The sequence below is a fragment of the Lethenteron reissneri genome, chromosome 47 (assembly GCF_015708825.2).
Source record: "Lethenteron reissneri isolate LAM-NWPU_2019-01 chromosome 47, ASM1570882v1, whole genome shotgun sequence".
Classification (NCBI taxonomy): domain Eukaryota; kingdom Metazoa; phylum Chordata; class Hyperoartia; order Petromyzontiformes; family Petromyzontidae; genus Lethenteron; species Lethenteron reissneri.
The window spans coordinates 8,555,733-8,570,813 of record NC_083825.1 but is presented as its reverse complement, the minus strand read 5'-3'; the positions used below and the strand labels follow the sequence as shown (position 1 = coordinate 8,570,813).

Here is a 15,081-nt window from a genome sequence, read left to right as displayed (position 1 = left end):
TTTTTGTTTAGCTTATTATTTTTTCGAACCTATCGATGTGACTTTACGGAAAGACCCAAAGAATATGAATTCTAGACTACCGTAACCATGCAGGACAACCCCCCCCCCCCCCCATGGATTAGTTCACGTTGAAGCGTTCACTTTCGTGAAGATTTATTAACGTCAATTATCATTTCACCTCATGCCTAAGGAGGCCTTAAAGTGACCCCCTCTACAGATGCCCCAGGTCAGAGGTCAACCTACCCCGTGATACTGAGCACCGAGCGCACTCCATTGCGATTAGAAAGCTCAAGGAAAACCCTCGGAAGACACGGATAGAGGCAATGAAATAAGTTAGCAGTTTGAGTGGAACGTATCTAAACGTTGTGCCCTGCAAGGCGTGCCCAATTCCAGCGTCAAAAAATACCGAGAGTTAACCACTACAGCAATATCGCAACCGAGTAATGAATGGTTGGTTGCACAGTGTTAGAAATGGATGCAATGCAAAAACCACTCTGGGGCTTCTGCGGATTTCGGCCAGAGCTGGCAATCTTGGGAGCTAACAACAGGAAAAGCAATGAGGGGAGGGCGCATGTGGGTAACGGTCATACTGTACCACACACGAGGGCAGCTCTGAGTACCCTCTGTGTTCCTGCAAAAAAAAATACCCCTCGGCGAGCACGGTCCAGTGGGCACAATTGGTGTCACTGTTCCCGCCAAAAATGGGAGCTCTTTCCCATCCGCCCAACTGCCCACCCGCCCAAGTGCCCACCCGCCCAAGTGCCCACCCGCCCAAGTGCCCACCCGCCCAAGTGCCCACCCGCCCAAGTGCCCACCCGAACATCTGTCCACCCGCTCAACTGCCCACCCGCCCAACTGCCCACCCGCACATCTGCCCACCCGAACATCTGTCCACCCGCTCAACTGCCCACCCGCTCAACTGCCCACCCGCCCATCTGCCCACCCGCCCAACTGCCCACCCGCCCAACTGCCCACCCGCCCAACTGTTCACCCGCCCATCTGCCCACCCGCTCAACGGCCCACCCGCCCAACTGCCCACCCGCCCAACTGCCCACCCGCCCAACTGCCCACCCGCCCAACTGTTCACCCGCCCATCTGCCCACCCGCTCAACTGCCCACCCACTCATCTGCCCACCCGCCCAACTGCCCACCCGCTCATCTGCCCACCCGCTCAACTGCCCACCCGCTCAACTGCCCACCCGCTCAACTGCCCACCCGCCCAACTGTTCACCCGCCCATCTGCCCACCCGCTCAACTGCCCACCCGCTCATCTGCCCACCCGCCCAACTGCCCACCCCTACCCATGGCACCCACGTCCGGTCATGTCCATTCTAAGCTGGAGCCCTCGGAACATGCACAACTTGCGTCGTGTGCCTTGTGGGAGATGTTATGATGCTTTAAAATGCATTGTGTGTTACTCCCTAGATGTGATATTCAAGAACGAGTGGTGAAAAATTGTACTCATGGTGAACATCGGAGTGCCTTAGATTTGTAATTTGTCATCGTGAAGGTGATGATGGGTGTAATTTGTAACACTGTATTTGAGATTGATGATGGCGATAATAATCATAACAGCTCAATTGCTTATGATGGCCATGATGATTACTGAGGCTTCCTATGAAGATGAGATGGTGATTGTGGTTCCAATCTGCTATATATCGGTTGTCGCTTTCAATGCTGGAGACGATAGCACGCCATGGTGGCGAGATGTTAACTGCCTCGCCTCGTATGCAGGAGGTTGTGGATTCAATCACGACCCTGACGTCTCTATATTTGGAGTTTGCGTGTTCTCCCCTTGGTTGCATGGATTTTTCTTCGGGTCCTCCGGATTTTCCCTCCACATTTAGAAACATGCATTTAGAGTATTTGGCTGAGATACATTTCCAAATGATAAGCAACTTCGTTGTGCTATCATGTATTGCCAGGTTGCTTCTGAAAATTTACTTTAGAGCTTAGTGGGTGTTTTTGACCTTTGTACAATAAAAAAATATATAGTTTAGTTTATGATGATGGCGATTACAGCACTGATGCTTTCTATCAGCAAAATTAACGACGGTTTGAACACAACAGAAGTCTAAAAACAAAACCCACCACCAAAATATGAGTACTTAATGTTGAGCCGCACGTACATGAATCTCTGGGTTGGCTCATATGTGCAAGACATGAGCTCTTGCCTGGGTGCGTTTTCATACGTTTGTATATGTTGCGTGTAACGTGTGTATTGCGTGTGTGTGTGCATATGCGCGAATGGTGGCGCAGAGGTTACGTGAATGGGGAGCGGTGGCGCGGTGGTTAGCGCACTGCGCTCCGAACCCGGCAACTCGAGTTCCATTCCCGCTCACGAACAATAGTATAAGAGTGCTGAATATTTGACCCGGTCCTGGGCCTCCTCTAGGTAAACTCAGCCTTAAAATAAGTACCTGCCGAGGGCTGTTAAATATCAGCGCTGGGGAGACAATGGTGGCCTGGCGTGGTACTAGGTGGTCGCTAACAGCGCTCGCCCCAACGGTCTGTTAAAGGCTACGGTGGGGCAGGCGGGCGGGCGGGCGGGGGGGTAACTTCATCTTTGTGCCATATGCGAAGGTGAGCACATACAGGGGCGCCTCACCATTGTCCTTGTCGGAGCGGTGTGGGTGGCTGTTGAGTGAGCTGGGCTCCCCGTGCGTGGCCCAGCGCGTGTGAGCGATGCCGACGTGGCACTTGAACTCCAGGTCCATCTCCAGGTCCTTTTGCTCTGCAGGTACGGCGAGAGGCGCGGCGCGGTGGGTCATTTCCTTTCAGCGACATTTACATAACCGGGTGTTTGACCGCCACGCACCGGAATTCATTCAATGGCAACAACGACGACGACAATAACAAAAAGAGAGAGAGGGGGATTGACGACGAGATTGCTTAGTCCGTTTCCTTGTCGCGAGATGTTAGTGTACGTTTGTAACCACGGTACAGCAAAAACAGCGCATCGTCCTATAGTGTCAACCTATCGAAATGATTGAAGGGAAATTATTTGTCGAAATGTTCGTCTTTTTTCTAAGTTTCATTCCAATTCCGCAATCAGCTTTCGCGTCACGGAATGACAACGGCTTCATTCGGAGGTCTCGCAGAGCAGAACACCGTCGAGTGTTAGAGAACGGCCCGCTGAGGGAGATGTGACAGAACTACTCCCCTCAGTTCACCGCTTATCCCCACCCCTGTGGTGTGGTTGTACGGTTCTGCGTGTCCTCTACGTGTCCTGCGTGTCCTCTGCGTGTTCTTCACATGGCGGTCGAACGATGTTTTTTGTTCATTCCCAGAGGTGGAATTTTTTGGCAAATGAGGTGGAAAATCTTGATTTTAAGCTTTCGCGACTGCAGGAATCCACACTCTTTGGTTCTTTCGGTAAAGTCACATAGGTAGAACGTCAGCAGTCCTCCTGCTGTGTCTGTTTCACACCTGGTGACGGTTGCTTGTGTTGCGATCGAAACGTCGTGATCTAGAATTATTTCTACCTACGTGACTTTACCGAATGAACCAAAGAGTATGAAGTCATTATTGGTGAATGGATCGAGAACGCTGACTCTTTACGCTTGTAAACCAATGATCTCAGCGGCAGCGGCCTCTGTTCTTCCCGGTGAGCCAAACGGTGACTTATTTTTATCAATTAAATTTTGTTTTAGTTTTACAACCAAGTTGTGGGTAACTTTTAACTTTGGGGTGCAGATTATAGCTCCTAAAACCCGGAGATGTATTTTTTTGTACACGCTTAAGTGGTGATAACACAACTGGGTGAAAGTAGCCAGATATCCGTCCTCAGAGTCAACATCAGCTCTGCATTCCTTAGCACGTCACTTGTGCTGATTAATTTTTGCACGGCGTAACCTTCACTGCTGTCAACGCAATGAAAACAACTAATCAGAAAGCTCTCAAACACGGTTAACAAACCCTCTAACATATGCACCTGGGTACACAAAGCAGTGCAATGTTTTTACTTTCTCGCACCACTGCTTGTAGAATGCCCCCCCCCCCCAACCCTCCCCTGCTAGAGGGGGAACCTCTAGAGAAAACCTTGGCATACTTTTTCAGCACTGGATAAACGTCTTGCAAGAGACGGGAGAGATCCCACACTTCACCCCGGCACACCCGAGTTGCCAATCGCACGTGGCCGTATTCCCTAACCCCTGCTAGGTAGACAAGCGGTGGGGTGGGACCCACTGTCTCAACTGCCACGGTGGGAGACCGAACCTCTTACACCCGCCGGACAAACGTTCCTCTTGACCGCAGTTCACAATGCAGTCAATTCACTTGGCGACTGTGTGGGCTTACCTCTCACCTCGGTCTGGTCATCATTATAATTATCCTAGATTTGAAGTTTTCGTGACTGCAAGGATCCATACTCTTTGGTTCTTTCGGTAAAGTCACGTAGATGAAAAATAACAATAATTACAAAATTGAGTTATTTTCATTTTTTTTTTCATCTACCTGACTTTACCGAAAGAACCAAAGAATATTATAATTATCATAAACGAGGTGTTTACTTTGCTGTCCCCCCCCACACCTCAAATTAGCAAGGTTGTCTACGTAACAGTGCGAAAGAAGTTCAAACACACACGCATCCATCCGCCCAGGGAGTGCAATGCTTACTGTAGATCTCCTCATCCAAGGCCTTCACCTTTCCACGCTTCTTGATCAGGGTGATGTGCTCGGCATTCTTCTCCCAATCCTTGCTGTTGCCTCCATCGATGGCAATGCCTGGCAGGGAGGGGGGGGGGGTCACCGTCACAAACGCTCTCAAGATTAGAATTTTTTAAAATGTTCCCTTCATGTGTGTGGACATTTTTAAAAATCTATTTCTTTTGTCCATTCGAAAATCATTCTACCTGGATCATCGCTCGAGAAGGAAATGGTCGCGTTGTCAAGGGTGTCCAAGGTTATGCGTACATAGAACAAACACGTGCTTACATGTATACAAAAAATATTTTGTAATTCTACAACATGTACTTAGTCGTGGTGGTGACGCTGCATTGGAAGTGAGTAACACGCTCAATTAATTCAAGAAAAGCAAACAAACTCGATAAAAACACTGTGGAATTAAATAATTAAATATAGCATCTACGACGTTTTTTTGGACAAGTTGTCCATTCTCCATGGCACGTGTAGATTGTCAAATACCTTTAGGGAGTGTCAAGCATGAGAAACAAAACAGCCAAGGCGGCTCACGTGAATGTCACACCACAATCAGCCACATACATTAATTGTGCCCATCACCGGCTCTCACTGAATGTTCTTAACATGAACCTGCTTGCCCTTATGATGTTTAATCATGCATTTTTATTTGTATAACTCGAGAACATACTGCTGGTAGGATGTGTTACGTTTCACCCAGGTCTCCCTTGAATGAGAACATTCTAGTGTCCGCAGGCCATTATAAAAACATGTATTTAAAGCTTTCGTGACTGCAGGGATTCATATTCTTGGTTCTTTCGGGAAAGTCACACCTGATGATGATTGCTTGTGTTGCAGTCGAAACGTCGTGAGAATTTTAAAGTTTTATATTTTTATTATTTTAGTATTTCTTTTCTACGTGACTTTACCGAACGAACGAAGAATACAGGCTATTATTACCAGAATTGAAATAATAGCATTGTCATTGACATTTCACAAGCAAAGCCATGGGCAACACGGCATCAGCGCTGAAAATAAAGATTTCAATGGCTAGGGCTTGTTCAGGGCTCTTGCGGATGTGTGTGTGTGTGCGTGTGTTAAACAAGTATTGGGGGAAACATTGAGAGGTGGGATGTGGCGGAACAATGGAAATGAAATAATAATAATATGTGGACAACAATCATTTCACTTTAATTTCGAAAATTTCCGGGGCACTTGTTCCGAAGTGATCAGCGATTATGGCTGACTCAGGACATTTCGGGGGAGGTCAATGATCACAGGTCACAATCATCTTAATCCAAGTCAACCAAGGTTGAGGTGAAGGAGAGGTTCACGTATTTATTGCCATTCGTTTCACGGCCAGCACTTGAACTTGGATCACTGGGGCACTACAGCGTTGCGCAACGATCGCTGCTTTTAAACGAAAATACATTCAAAACAAAAATTTAGAAAAACCTCATACCCATGCATTATGTTCATGAGTTAGAGAGATGTTTTTTTTCATTGTAAATGGATTACATGGAAATTCACGTCCGTATTGATTCTCTTCGCTTCATTGCCATAAAGATGTGTCTTATTTTACATATTTGAAACGAGTGGCATCTATGAATTGCATGATACTGTCCAGGTGCTTAAAGAGTGGTTGCTATTGGGAAGCCGGATGTTTCTACATAAAATTTGCATACAGCTATACAGTATTCACCTGTGCAGTTTTGGAACATTATCTTGCCTGATCCAAAGTGTAAAACTCAAAGCTTTGTTTGTGATCGGGTTGCACCCACTAACGCGTTTAATCTGGACACTATTCCATTCGGCTTGACCATTATCACCAAACTGCACCATAAAAGCGGTTGCACCCACCGCTCTCTGATTGGTGGACAGAAGCAAAGTCTTTGTTTAACTTGGTTTTTATCGCTGGAGGTTGTATCATTCGCAACCGCACATGCACGTGACAAAACTGATACCCCCCGCTGCCTTTATCAATTCTTGACCGCTTGGGTTTTCCCACCGAGCAATGTGAAGATTCCAAATGGGCGCAACAAAACGTATCACGGAACGGCCAAAGCATTCGCGGCTCATAATGGCCAGCTCTTGTTTTTTTTAATATTTCAACAACGTTTCAAAGAGACAAAGAACCGAGCTGCACATTCTCAGGATGACTGATGCACAGCATGGGGGGGCATAATTATTGTGATCCCCAGCTGTGATATAAGGAGCAGGAAAAGAACAGAAGAGAGTAAGAAAACACACGCAGAAGGATCGGAGGAGACAGAAAGTGGAGAATAAAAAGGAAGAATAAAAATTGCTCGAAAAAAAATGCAGAAAAGTAAGAAGAAAAAAACTCAAATCATAAACGAATCAGCAACAAGTATAACCCGTAAAAACAAAGTTTTTCACTATAAATCCTTTATATGCGTGGCATCGGGGCGGCTAGAGTCCTCTCGTCCTCTGGCTTGAGATGGCTGCCACCTATGGGTCAGATGATTGTCTGCCAGTATTAAGCAATTGGTAAATAAATATTTAATTTGTTTTCCCTAAACAGTGTAAAATTTTGGAAAAAAAATTTCACGAACATTAATAGTCTCGCACAATGAGTCTGTGTGAGAAATGTCAGCTCGATTGGATCACGGGAAGTGGGTTAAAAAACGACCGAAAGATTTGCACGGTCGTAAGCAAGCAAGCAAGTGAACTTAATATAAAGGATTTAAAAAGGTAACAGATCCTCCAAAAGTGTTGTCATTGATCCCTACGGCAGAGGCCCCGAGGTGTTCAGGGGTGGATGCTTCTGGCATTAAGTTTAACCAATCGTCCAGCGTGGGTCACTCGTGCGTCTGCCGTCGCCAGCTCGACGCGGGTATTCGTTCACCTGCCGAGTCGTAGCCACGGTACTCCAGCCGCTGCAGTCCCTTGATGAGCGTCTCGAGGATTTGCCTGCGGTTCACGGGCACCTGGTGATTCAGGTAGGCGAAGATTCCTGAACAAAAGAGAACAAAAAGACACGTAAATACCCGTCGGCTAGAAGCACACAAACTAATACCCATCACGAATGCAAAACGTATACAGCATTCAAAAATCATACGCAAATGTGCGCATTTACACACATCACATGCTGGTGTCCAATGTTCGTGCTTGATGACGGCCTCCCCACACCTTACGGGTCGTAATGGTTATTTGGTCATACTCCACCACGCGGGGTCAACGCGGGTTTATCATGGTGCTGCCCATAGACGTGGGAGCGTAGAATCACAGTGCGACATTGCATGTTGCCGCACAGGCCCTCTGTTCACCACACGGCACAGTTCAACGATCCTACAACAACCTCGAAAATAAACCTGGCATACATGGCGGTCACCCGTGCAATCACGAATTCAGGCCCAACCCTGCTAATGCTTGCAAGGGCTTCTGAGACCGGGGCTCATGCCACGTGATTTTGTTCGTTGGCATATTCTTTTGCAGAAGCGACCTGGCCACAATTGATAGCTCAACGAAGTGGCTTTTAAACCATATTTGCATATCACGGCCGCGTTACTAAAGTATTGCTAGAAAAAACTGTTGTGGCCATTAACCAGGTGACCGTTTTTTCCAGTTCGTAAAATGTTACCGAATAATGTTACCCCTTATTTAGTTTGTATACAGTACAGTACTTTGAGCCTTCTTATCATTAAAAGTAAAGAAGATCTTGATTTAAAGCTTTCGTGACTGCAGAGATCCATATTCTTGGTTATTTCGGTAAAGTCACGTAGAAGGGAAATAATAAAATAATATTATCCCTTCTACGTGACTTTCCAGAAAGAACCAAAAATAGTAAAGAACAATTACCCGCCAGGGTCAAAGTAAAGATTACATCACGGTATGTTTGTATTGCCTCACGTGGATGTGATTTCTTGATAGAATATCGACCACTTTATGGCATGAAAGCGCCGTATCAGTGTTTCGTCCCAACACAAGTTAATTCCCGGTGCTGTAAAGGTGAGCCTGCCCCCTTTTACGACACTGATTTACTGTGCTTGACCTCACTCGGTTTGATAAAATGTTCACGATCTTATCCGGTAAGTCAACCCTCTTTTAGTAGTTTAACGTGGCCCAGGAATAGCACACAGCATGATTTAATTGCACGCAAAAATAGCGGAGAAAAAGTACTAACAAGTACTAATGTGCATTGCATCCATGCTAACCCAACTTTATATTCATGTTTACATGTCTATGTCGACTGCAAGGGGTGGTCCTCTAACTAAAATACATGCTTTGATCTGACACCCATGACAAAGTTCTTACGGAAAGGCCAGACTGCACGAAAAAAGAAAACGAATCTAAACTTAGAAATGTTAAACCATCAAGTGGAGTCGACTGAAAATGTGGATTCTTAACCCGGGTCTTGGCAGTGTGAATGAATTGCTCTGACATTTAAAATACCTTAGGACCGGTTATCCACCACACCATGTATGCACTCCGAGTACACATCATAAATCAGTGTACAGTAAACGTTTCTCAAACATGCTTTTTTATCCACAATACAGTTTTTTTTGGGTTAGATCGCGTAAATATATGAATGTGTCGTTAAACCCGCCACCACCCGACACAGCTAATTAGTAAGGTTTGTCACGTAAACAGAACGTGGCCAATTCGTTACTAGTACAGCACTACCGGTGTGATGGAGAGCAAAGCCACAACATTTACAATCTTAGTACGACGTTTCGCCAGTAATTACAACTAGCTTTATCAGGCGACAACCTGATTTTTATGTTTAAGAAGTGCAATGATTTGCTGCAACCTTCATGTAACTACCTCTGAAACCTGTGAAGAAGCTACTGGAAGGTTTTTTTTTGCAGGAGTAAAGTTTAAAGGTGCGGCTCTGACATTGCTTTCTTGCTTTCGCAACTGCTGACAAGAAGGTGCCTCCGACAGAGGGAGAAACCCCTGTGAAGGGTATTTGGCCTACTCTTCCACCTTGGCCGTGCGTTTTGGAAGAGGGACGAGTACCCACACTTTACCCCACCACATGCGTCTTGTCCATCAAATGACACAGCGGTGGGGAAGGGTACGGAGGGATAATAAATGTGCCCATTGTTTCAACTGGCAAGCCAGGAGATCGAACCGGCGACTTCTGAGCAAGATCCACACATTCCAAAAAGTTATATCACTGTTCTTTTTCTCCTAAGTCTCTCTCGAGCTGTGTTTGGTGCCCCTGTTTTGAGAGATCCACTAAATCTGCCACTACCAAGAGGGCCCCTTTAAGAAACTGCCACACATACACACTCCACACCCACGCACACTATTTCGTCATCGCTTCAAAAGCCTCACGCTGCCTTTAAATGCCTCCCAGCAGCCAACGCAGAAACACAAACACAGCCGCTTCCGGACACGTGTTACGAGTTGCAGTGGCCCTTTGACGCTACGCCGTGAAAAGTTGGGATGGTGATGGAGGGGGTTGGTGATGGCGAATAGCTGTTCAGACCGTTGTCACATTGTACCGAGGGGCCTTCCAATTCACTTTCCATGTGCCTTGCATGCAGAGGGCAAGTAAGTTCCTTTGTAGGCGGATTCATTTAACAGAGGCACCGGTAAATCAGGGTCACATTAATGTGCGCGCACACTTTGCGACTGCATTCCAGACGGCATAACGCATAAATCACTTGGGCCTCTGCTGTAATTGAGCAGTTTGAAAGTAAAATTGCAGTCTTATTAATAAGCTCAAGCATCCCGAGCAAGTATGCGTGTTTGTTCGGCAGTGTGCAAAACACGTGCGCTTTTATTCATATTCGGAGTCTAAATCGAACTCGACGCAGCCAAACTCAGGGAACGTTCAAAGTTGTTACCGGGGGTATTTAAAAATAACACATTTGCCCAAACCCAACAATTCCAGAAATGTAAGTGTTCGGGCCAAAATACACGTCCTGATAAAATAGGCCATCATGTCAATGCTGCCACACATAGTATGCCCGCTTGCTTGTGTGATGCGTGCTTATTAATGTCTATTTAACGATGTTGTTGAGCGGCATGTATGTGTCCAGGGAAATCTGTGACGTCTGCTTGTTTGGTCATTGTTTTGTGTGCGTTTCACTGACAGCGTAAAAACATTAACTATTAACTACATTCACATTGCATCATCATAAAATACCGTGCACATTTAGCCCTGCCTAAACGAGCAATGCGGTAAAATCTAAATTCCATCCATTTGTGAAAGTTTGTACCGAGGACCCTCTTGTTGGCTATCCCACAAAGTCATTGTATGACCCCCTGCCGCCGTAGATGGGATCGACTGGGAATTTAAATCTGTTATCATTGGATTAAACCAAGCTATCTGACCACATTTGCCACCGCTTGCGCATGTACCTATGACACCCACAGATCGAGAAACAGGACCCGCCAATCAATCGCTCAGCACACACGCCGACGTGTCATCCGCGTCCGGAATAACCGCGGCGTGTACAGCTTGCGCAGAGTGTTTGCTTAACGACACGGATGTGTACAGATTTGGCGTTTTCACGAACCGCGGACATTGAACTTTGTGTTGCATTCAAAGCATCGGTGGCCTTAGCCAAACAAATGGGGCTCCACTGAAGGGGCTCAATTACGGCTCCGGGTTCGTGCAACCCAAAGCACTCACCAATGACCCCCCCCCCCTCTCTCACTCCCCTCCCCTCCCCACCACCTCGTTCAAGTTCATGGCACTCGTTACATCACCAATGGCTCTGTTGCACAGCGGTTAAGTAAAATAGACTGGATATATTGAAGGTATTTCTACACTCGCTGTTGTTAATACCAAGGCTTTTTCTGGGGAAGGTCCTGCATTTGAGTGAATGGCCGATTATTCTTGACTTTATTTAATTTCGGTAAAGTCACGTAGATAGAAAATTGATAGATCACGACGTTTCGATCGCAACACAAGCAACCTTCATCAGGTGGGACAACCACAGCAGGATAAACTGCTGACGTACGAAACGTCGTGATCTATTGTCTACCTGTGTGACTTTACCGAAAGAACCAAAGAGTATGGATCCCTGCAGTCACGAAAGCTTCAAATGAAGATTTATTTAATTTGTGTTGTTTTTTTTTTGCAAGGTTGGAAGGAACCCCCAGACGTTCTCTGTGGAACGCTTAATTGTAAACCAATGTTAAAATAAATACAATCCACCAATTCCAATTGGAGACACGCAGTCTCGACGGGCTCTCGATTGTGTTACTAAATCCATTGATAATCCACGAATAAGTCCCATCTCATAGCATAAAGGGGGCTGCTCACGAATATACAGTATCAGCTGTTCCGACAGCTTCAGTGTACAGCACATATCACAATTCACAGCCACAGTCCAAGAGGGTATTCAGTTACATAGCAACCTACACGTGAATCTTGCGAATAGCAAATGTCAGATAATAAATCAAGATACGTGAACACAATCGTATGTTTACGTTTCTTCAATGAGCATCCTTGATCAACGTAACGATATGCACGCACACAGCGCGCGCACGATGCGCTCGTCACATTGAGTACTCACCACACATGGTTTGAAGCGCTGGACAGCACAGACGAAAGCCGGTAACAGGCGAGCGATGGCTAGCTAGGTAATCCTATTGCTTAGGACGTCGTACACACCCAAGCTGATGAGAGCTACAACAATTCAAGAGAGAGAGAGAGGGGGAGGGAGGCGAGAGAGACTGGCACTCACAGAGAAGGAGCAAAAGCGGCTGTCTAAAACACAGAGCGGCGTGTGTGTGAGCTCCGGGATGCTCTGCTGTTTTTATAACCCCCGAGCGCTGTGACGCATGAGAGAGAGAAAGAAGGCGAGGGGGAGAATGAATGAGACTTAAATAATGAATGCCATCGACCCGCCCCGGCGAACGACGAGGCTGGGCGCAACTGCCCTCGAATTACGACGAGATGCGGGTCTCGTGTCGGCTCGAGGGGGATGGGGATGGGGGGGTTGGAGGTATGGTGACGCGCATATAGGTGGAAGGCAATGTACAGACCCCACCCTGGCTACCCACACACACACAACACCCCATCCCTTCACCCCCTCCCATAGACCACATAGAGGATGGAACCAAACCCCGGGCGCGAGACGCACGCTCTTGAGTGACATACGTCACGCACGCGCACGCACGCACGGACGCACGCGCGCGCACCAAGAGGGTGCAGCAGCAGCAGCAGCAGGAGGGGTGCAGCAAGCGCAGCGGATGCCAGCAGCCAGCGGCAACATCCCTTGGTTGTGATTGTCAGCGGTTGGGCAAGAAGCGTTGCGTTGCGTGTCACACACGCGGCGACGCGTTTTGCAAATACTTGCTAGTACTGTAACACGGCGGATGGCCTTGGAGCAGTCTGGACCCTGACTAATCATTTGCCACGATTTAAGGGAGACCGGGGTGGGGGGCAATCTGGTAACGGGTCGTGCATAAATGACGTCACGCGATTTTTGATATTTTTGACCCCCCCCCCCCCCTCTTAGTCACACGGCGTCACAAAAAGTCAGACCCATCCCTCGAATATGACGTCACAAAGCTCTGCCCCCCCCCCCCCCCCCCAAAAATAAACATGCTTCAAATCGCTTTAAACTAAACTATTGTCATTGTAGTGCGTATTTAATGTAGCGCTGCACTCTGATGTCTTAGGAGAAAACATTAAAAAGTATTTAATTAAGTAGAACGTGTTGTCTAAATTTATTTAAAGTTGCGAATTTTAATGTGACGTCACATTTCTCAACCCACCCCCCCCCCCCTTCGTCACACATCGTCACAAATGTCTGACCCCCCTAGGTGCGTGACGTCTTTATGGACGCCCCCTAAGATATTAGTTCTGCATTCTGTATGTGTGGTATGCCGTGGTCTGTATAGTGTGGTAGGAATGGGCTAGTATACGACGTAATGGCACGCTGGTTCGGTACATTTCACAACAAGACATGACCACGGGTGTTGTGAAGAGCACTTGTTGAGAACGGATCCTATTCCTTTACAAGACGGTATTCCCGCAGAGGGAAAACGGATGGATCGGCTTCGTACCAACACTTCCATATTTCCAAACGGTGGCCCAAAGTCAGGACACATTGTAATTGTAACCGTATTTTAACAAATCACGTAGGGTTATTTCATTTAATTGAACAAATGTTCAAATTGACTTCCATGCATGAATTATCTTTTGAAATACATTTTAGGATGTGTTTTTAAATATTAAAACTACTTAATTGAACTCGTTCGTCTTTTGCCAACGTTCCATTTTTAAACGTCATCTGAAAAGGAAGCAGAGAAATGGATATTAAAAGTGATCATCGATATTAACTTAAAGACTTTACGGCTAAAATGTTTTAATGCGAGTGTTAAAATAAACGAAATAACCCAGTGTGTCATGATTTTTTGGCTACCCTGTAAATCGGAACCCCTTCTTATCCACACTTGTGTAAGACACGAAAACTATTGGTGGATTAAGAAGGCATTAATTCTAGACTTGAAGCTTTCGTGACTGCAATGAATCATATTCTTAGGTGTTTTTGGTAAAGTCACGTAGGTAAAACATCAAAATTAATAAAAATAATAAAATAAAAATAAAGATCACGACGTTTAGGAGGCAACACAAGTCTCCGTCATCAGGTGGGACAGTCACAGCCAGATCAGCTGCATCAAGTGAGGCAATGATTTAAGGGATTACATCTTGAATCATTGCCTCACTTGATGCAGCTGATCTGGCTGTGACTGTCCCACCTGATGACGGAGACTTGTGTTGCCTCCGAAACGTCGTGATCTTTATTTTTATTTTATTATTTTTATTAATTTTGATGTTTTACCTACGTGACTTTACCGAAAACACCTAAGAATAGGATTAAGAAGGCTCGCAGATGACAGGAGTTGTCATCCTAACGTTTTCTCTGGATGAAGGTCTGTGGGAGTTGTTCCACCATACTTCACCATGCTGGTCAGTGCATGTCGAAGGTCAACCAAGTAGACATGGAAGATTAGGCCAACAGTTTCAACAACATGCCAACGATGGCCCAACGTTGGCTTCCTGGGAACTTATTATCCAAGACAATTACCCTTTATCTGTGAAACTCGGGTAGCCGTGCGATTTCTAGCTGCATGTCACCGCTGGCAGAAGAGTTGATTTGCTGCTATTCTTCCATGCTCGCCAGACATCTTGGTAGACGTGGGCACTCGCCCACGCTTTAGCCCACCAAAAGTGACCTGCTGATTTACTAACTGACTCAGTGGGTGGACAGAGGCAAAGAGGATACAAGAAATGCGCTCATCGTTTCAACCGGTGCAGTACGGTCAAACGAGGTATGGGGGAGGCCTTCATCCAGCAGTGGATTGACAAAGGGCCGTAAGATTAAAGTCTTACCCAAAGCCTCTCTCAAAAGTGGAAAAAACGCCGCTAAACAGCCCTGTTTAAGATGTCCTTCAGCATGATTTTAAGTGAATTTTATACGGATTTCCCAACTCTCGATCACGTGTGCTTGT

General features: G+C 46.4%; 1 protein-coding gene across 1 annotated transcript in view; it reads right to left on the bottom strand.

Moving 5' to 3' along the window:
* Positions 1 to 12,411, bottom strand: part of LOC133354554 (glutamine--fructose-6-phosphate aminotransferase [isomerizing] 2-like) — a 41,040-nt gene extending 28,629 nt beyond the window's left edge. Inside the window, exons 1-4 of the mRNA XM_061571477.1 lie at positions 12,135 to 12,411; positions 7,505 to 7,612; positions 4,618 to 4,725; positions 2,609 to 2,734 (exon numbers count right to left, since the gene is read on the bottom strand). Of these exons, the coding sequence (XP_061427461.1) occupies positions 2,609 to 2,734; positions 4,618 to 4,725; positions 7,505 to 7,612; positions 12,135 to 12,141 (349 nt within the window). The 5' untranslated portion in view covers positions 12,142 to 12,411. The remainder of the gene's footprint in view (positions 1 to 2,608; positions 2,735 to 4,617; positions 4,726 to 7,504; positions 7,613 to 12,134) is intronic.
* Between the last annotated feature and the right edge of the window lie 2,670 nt (positions 12,412 to 15,081).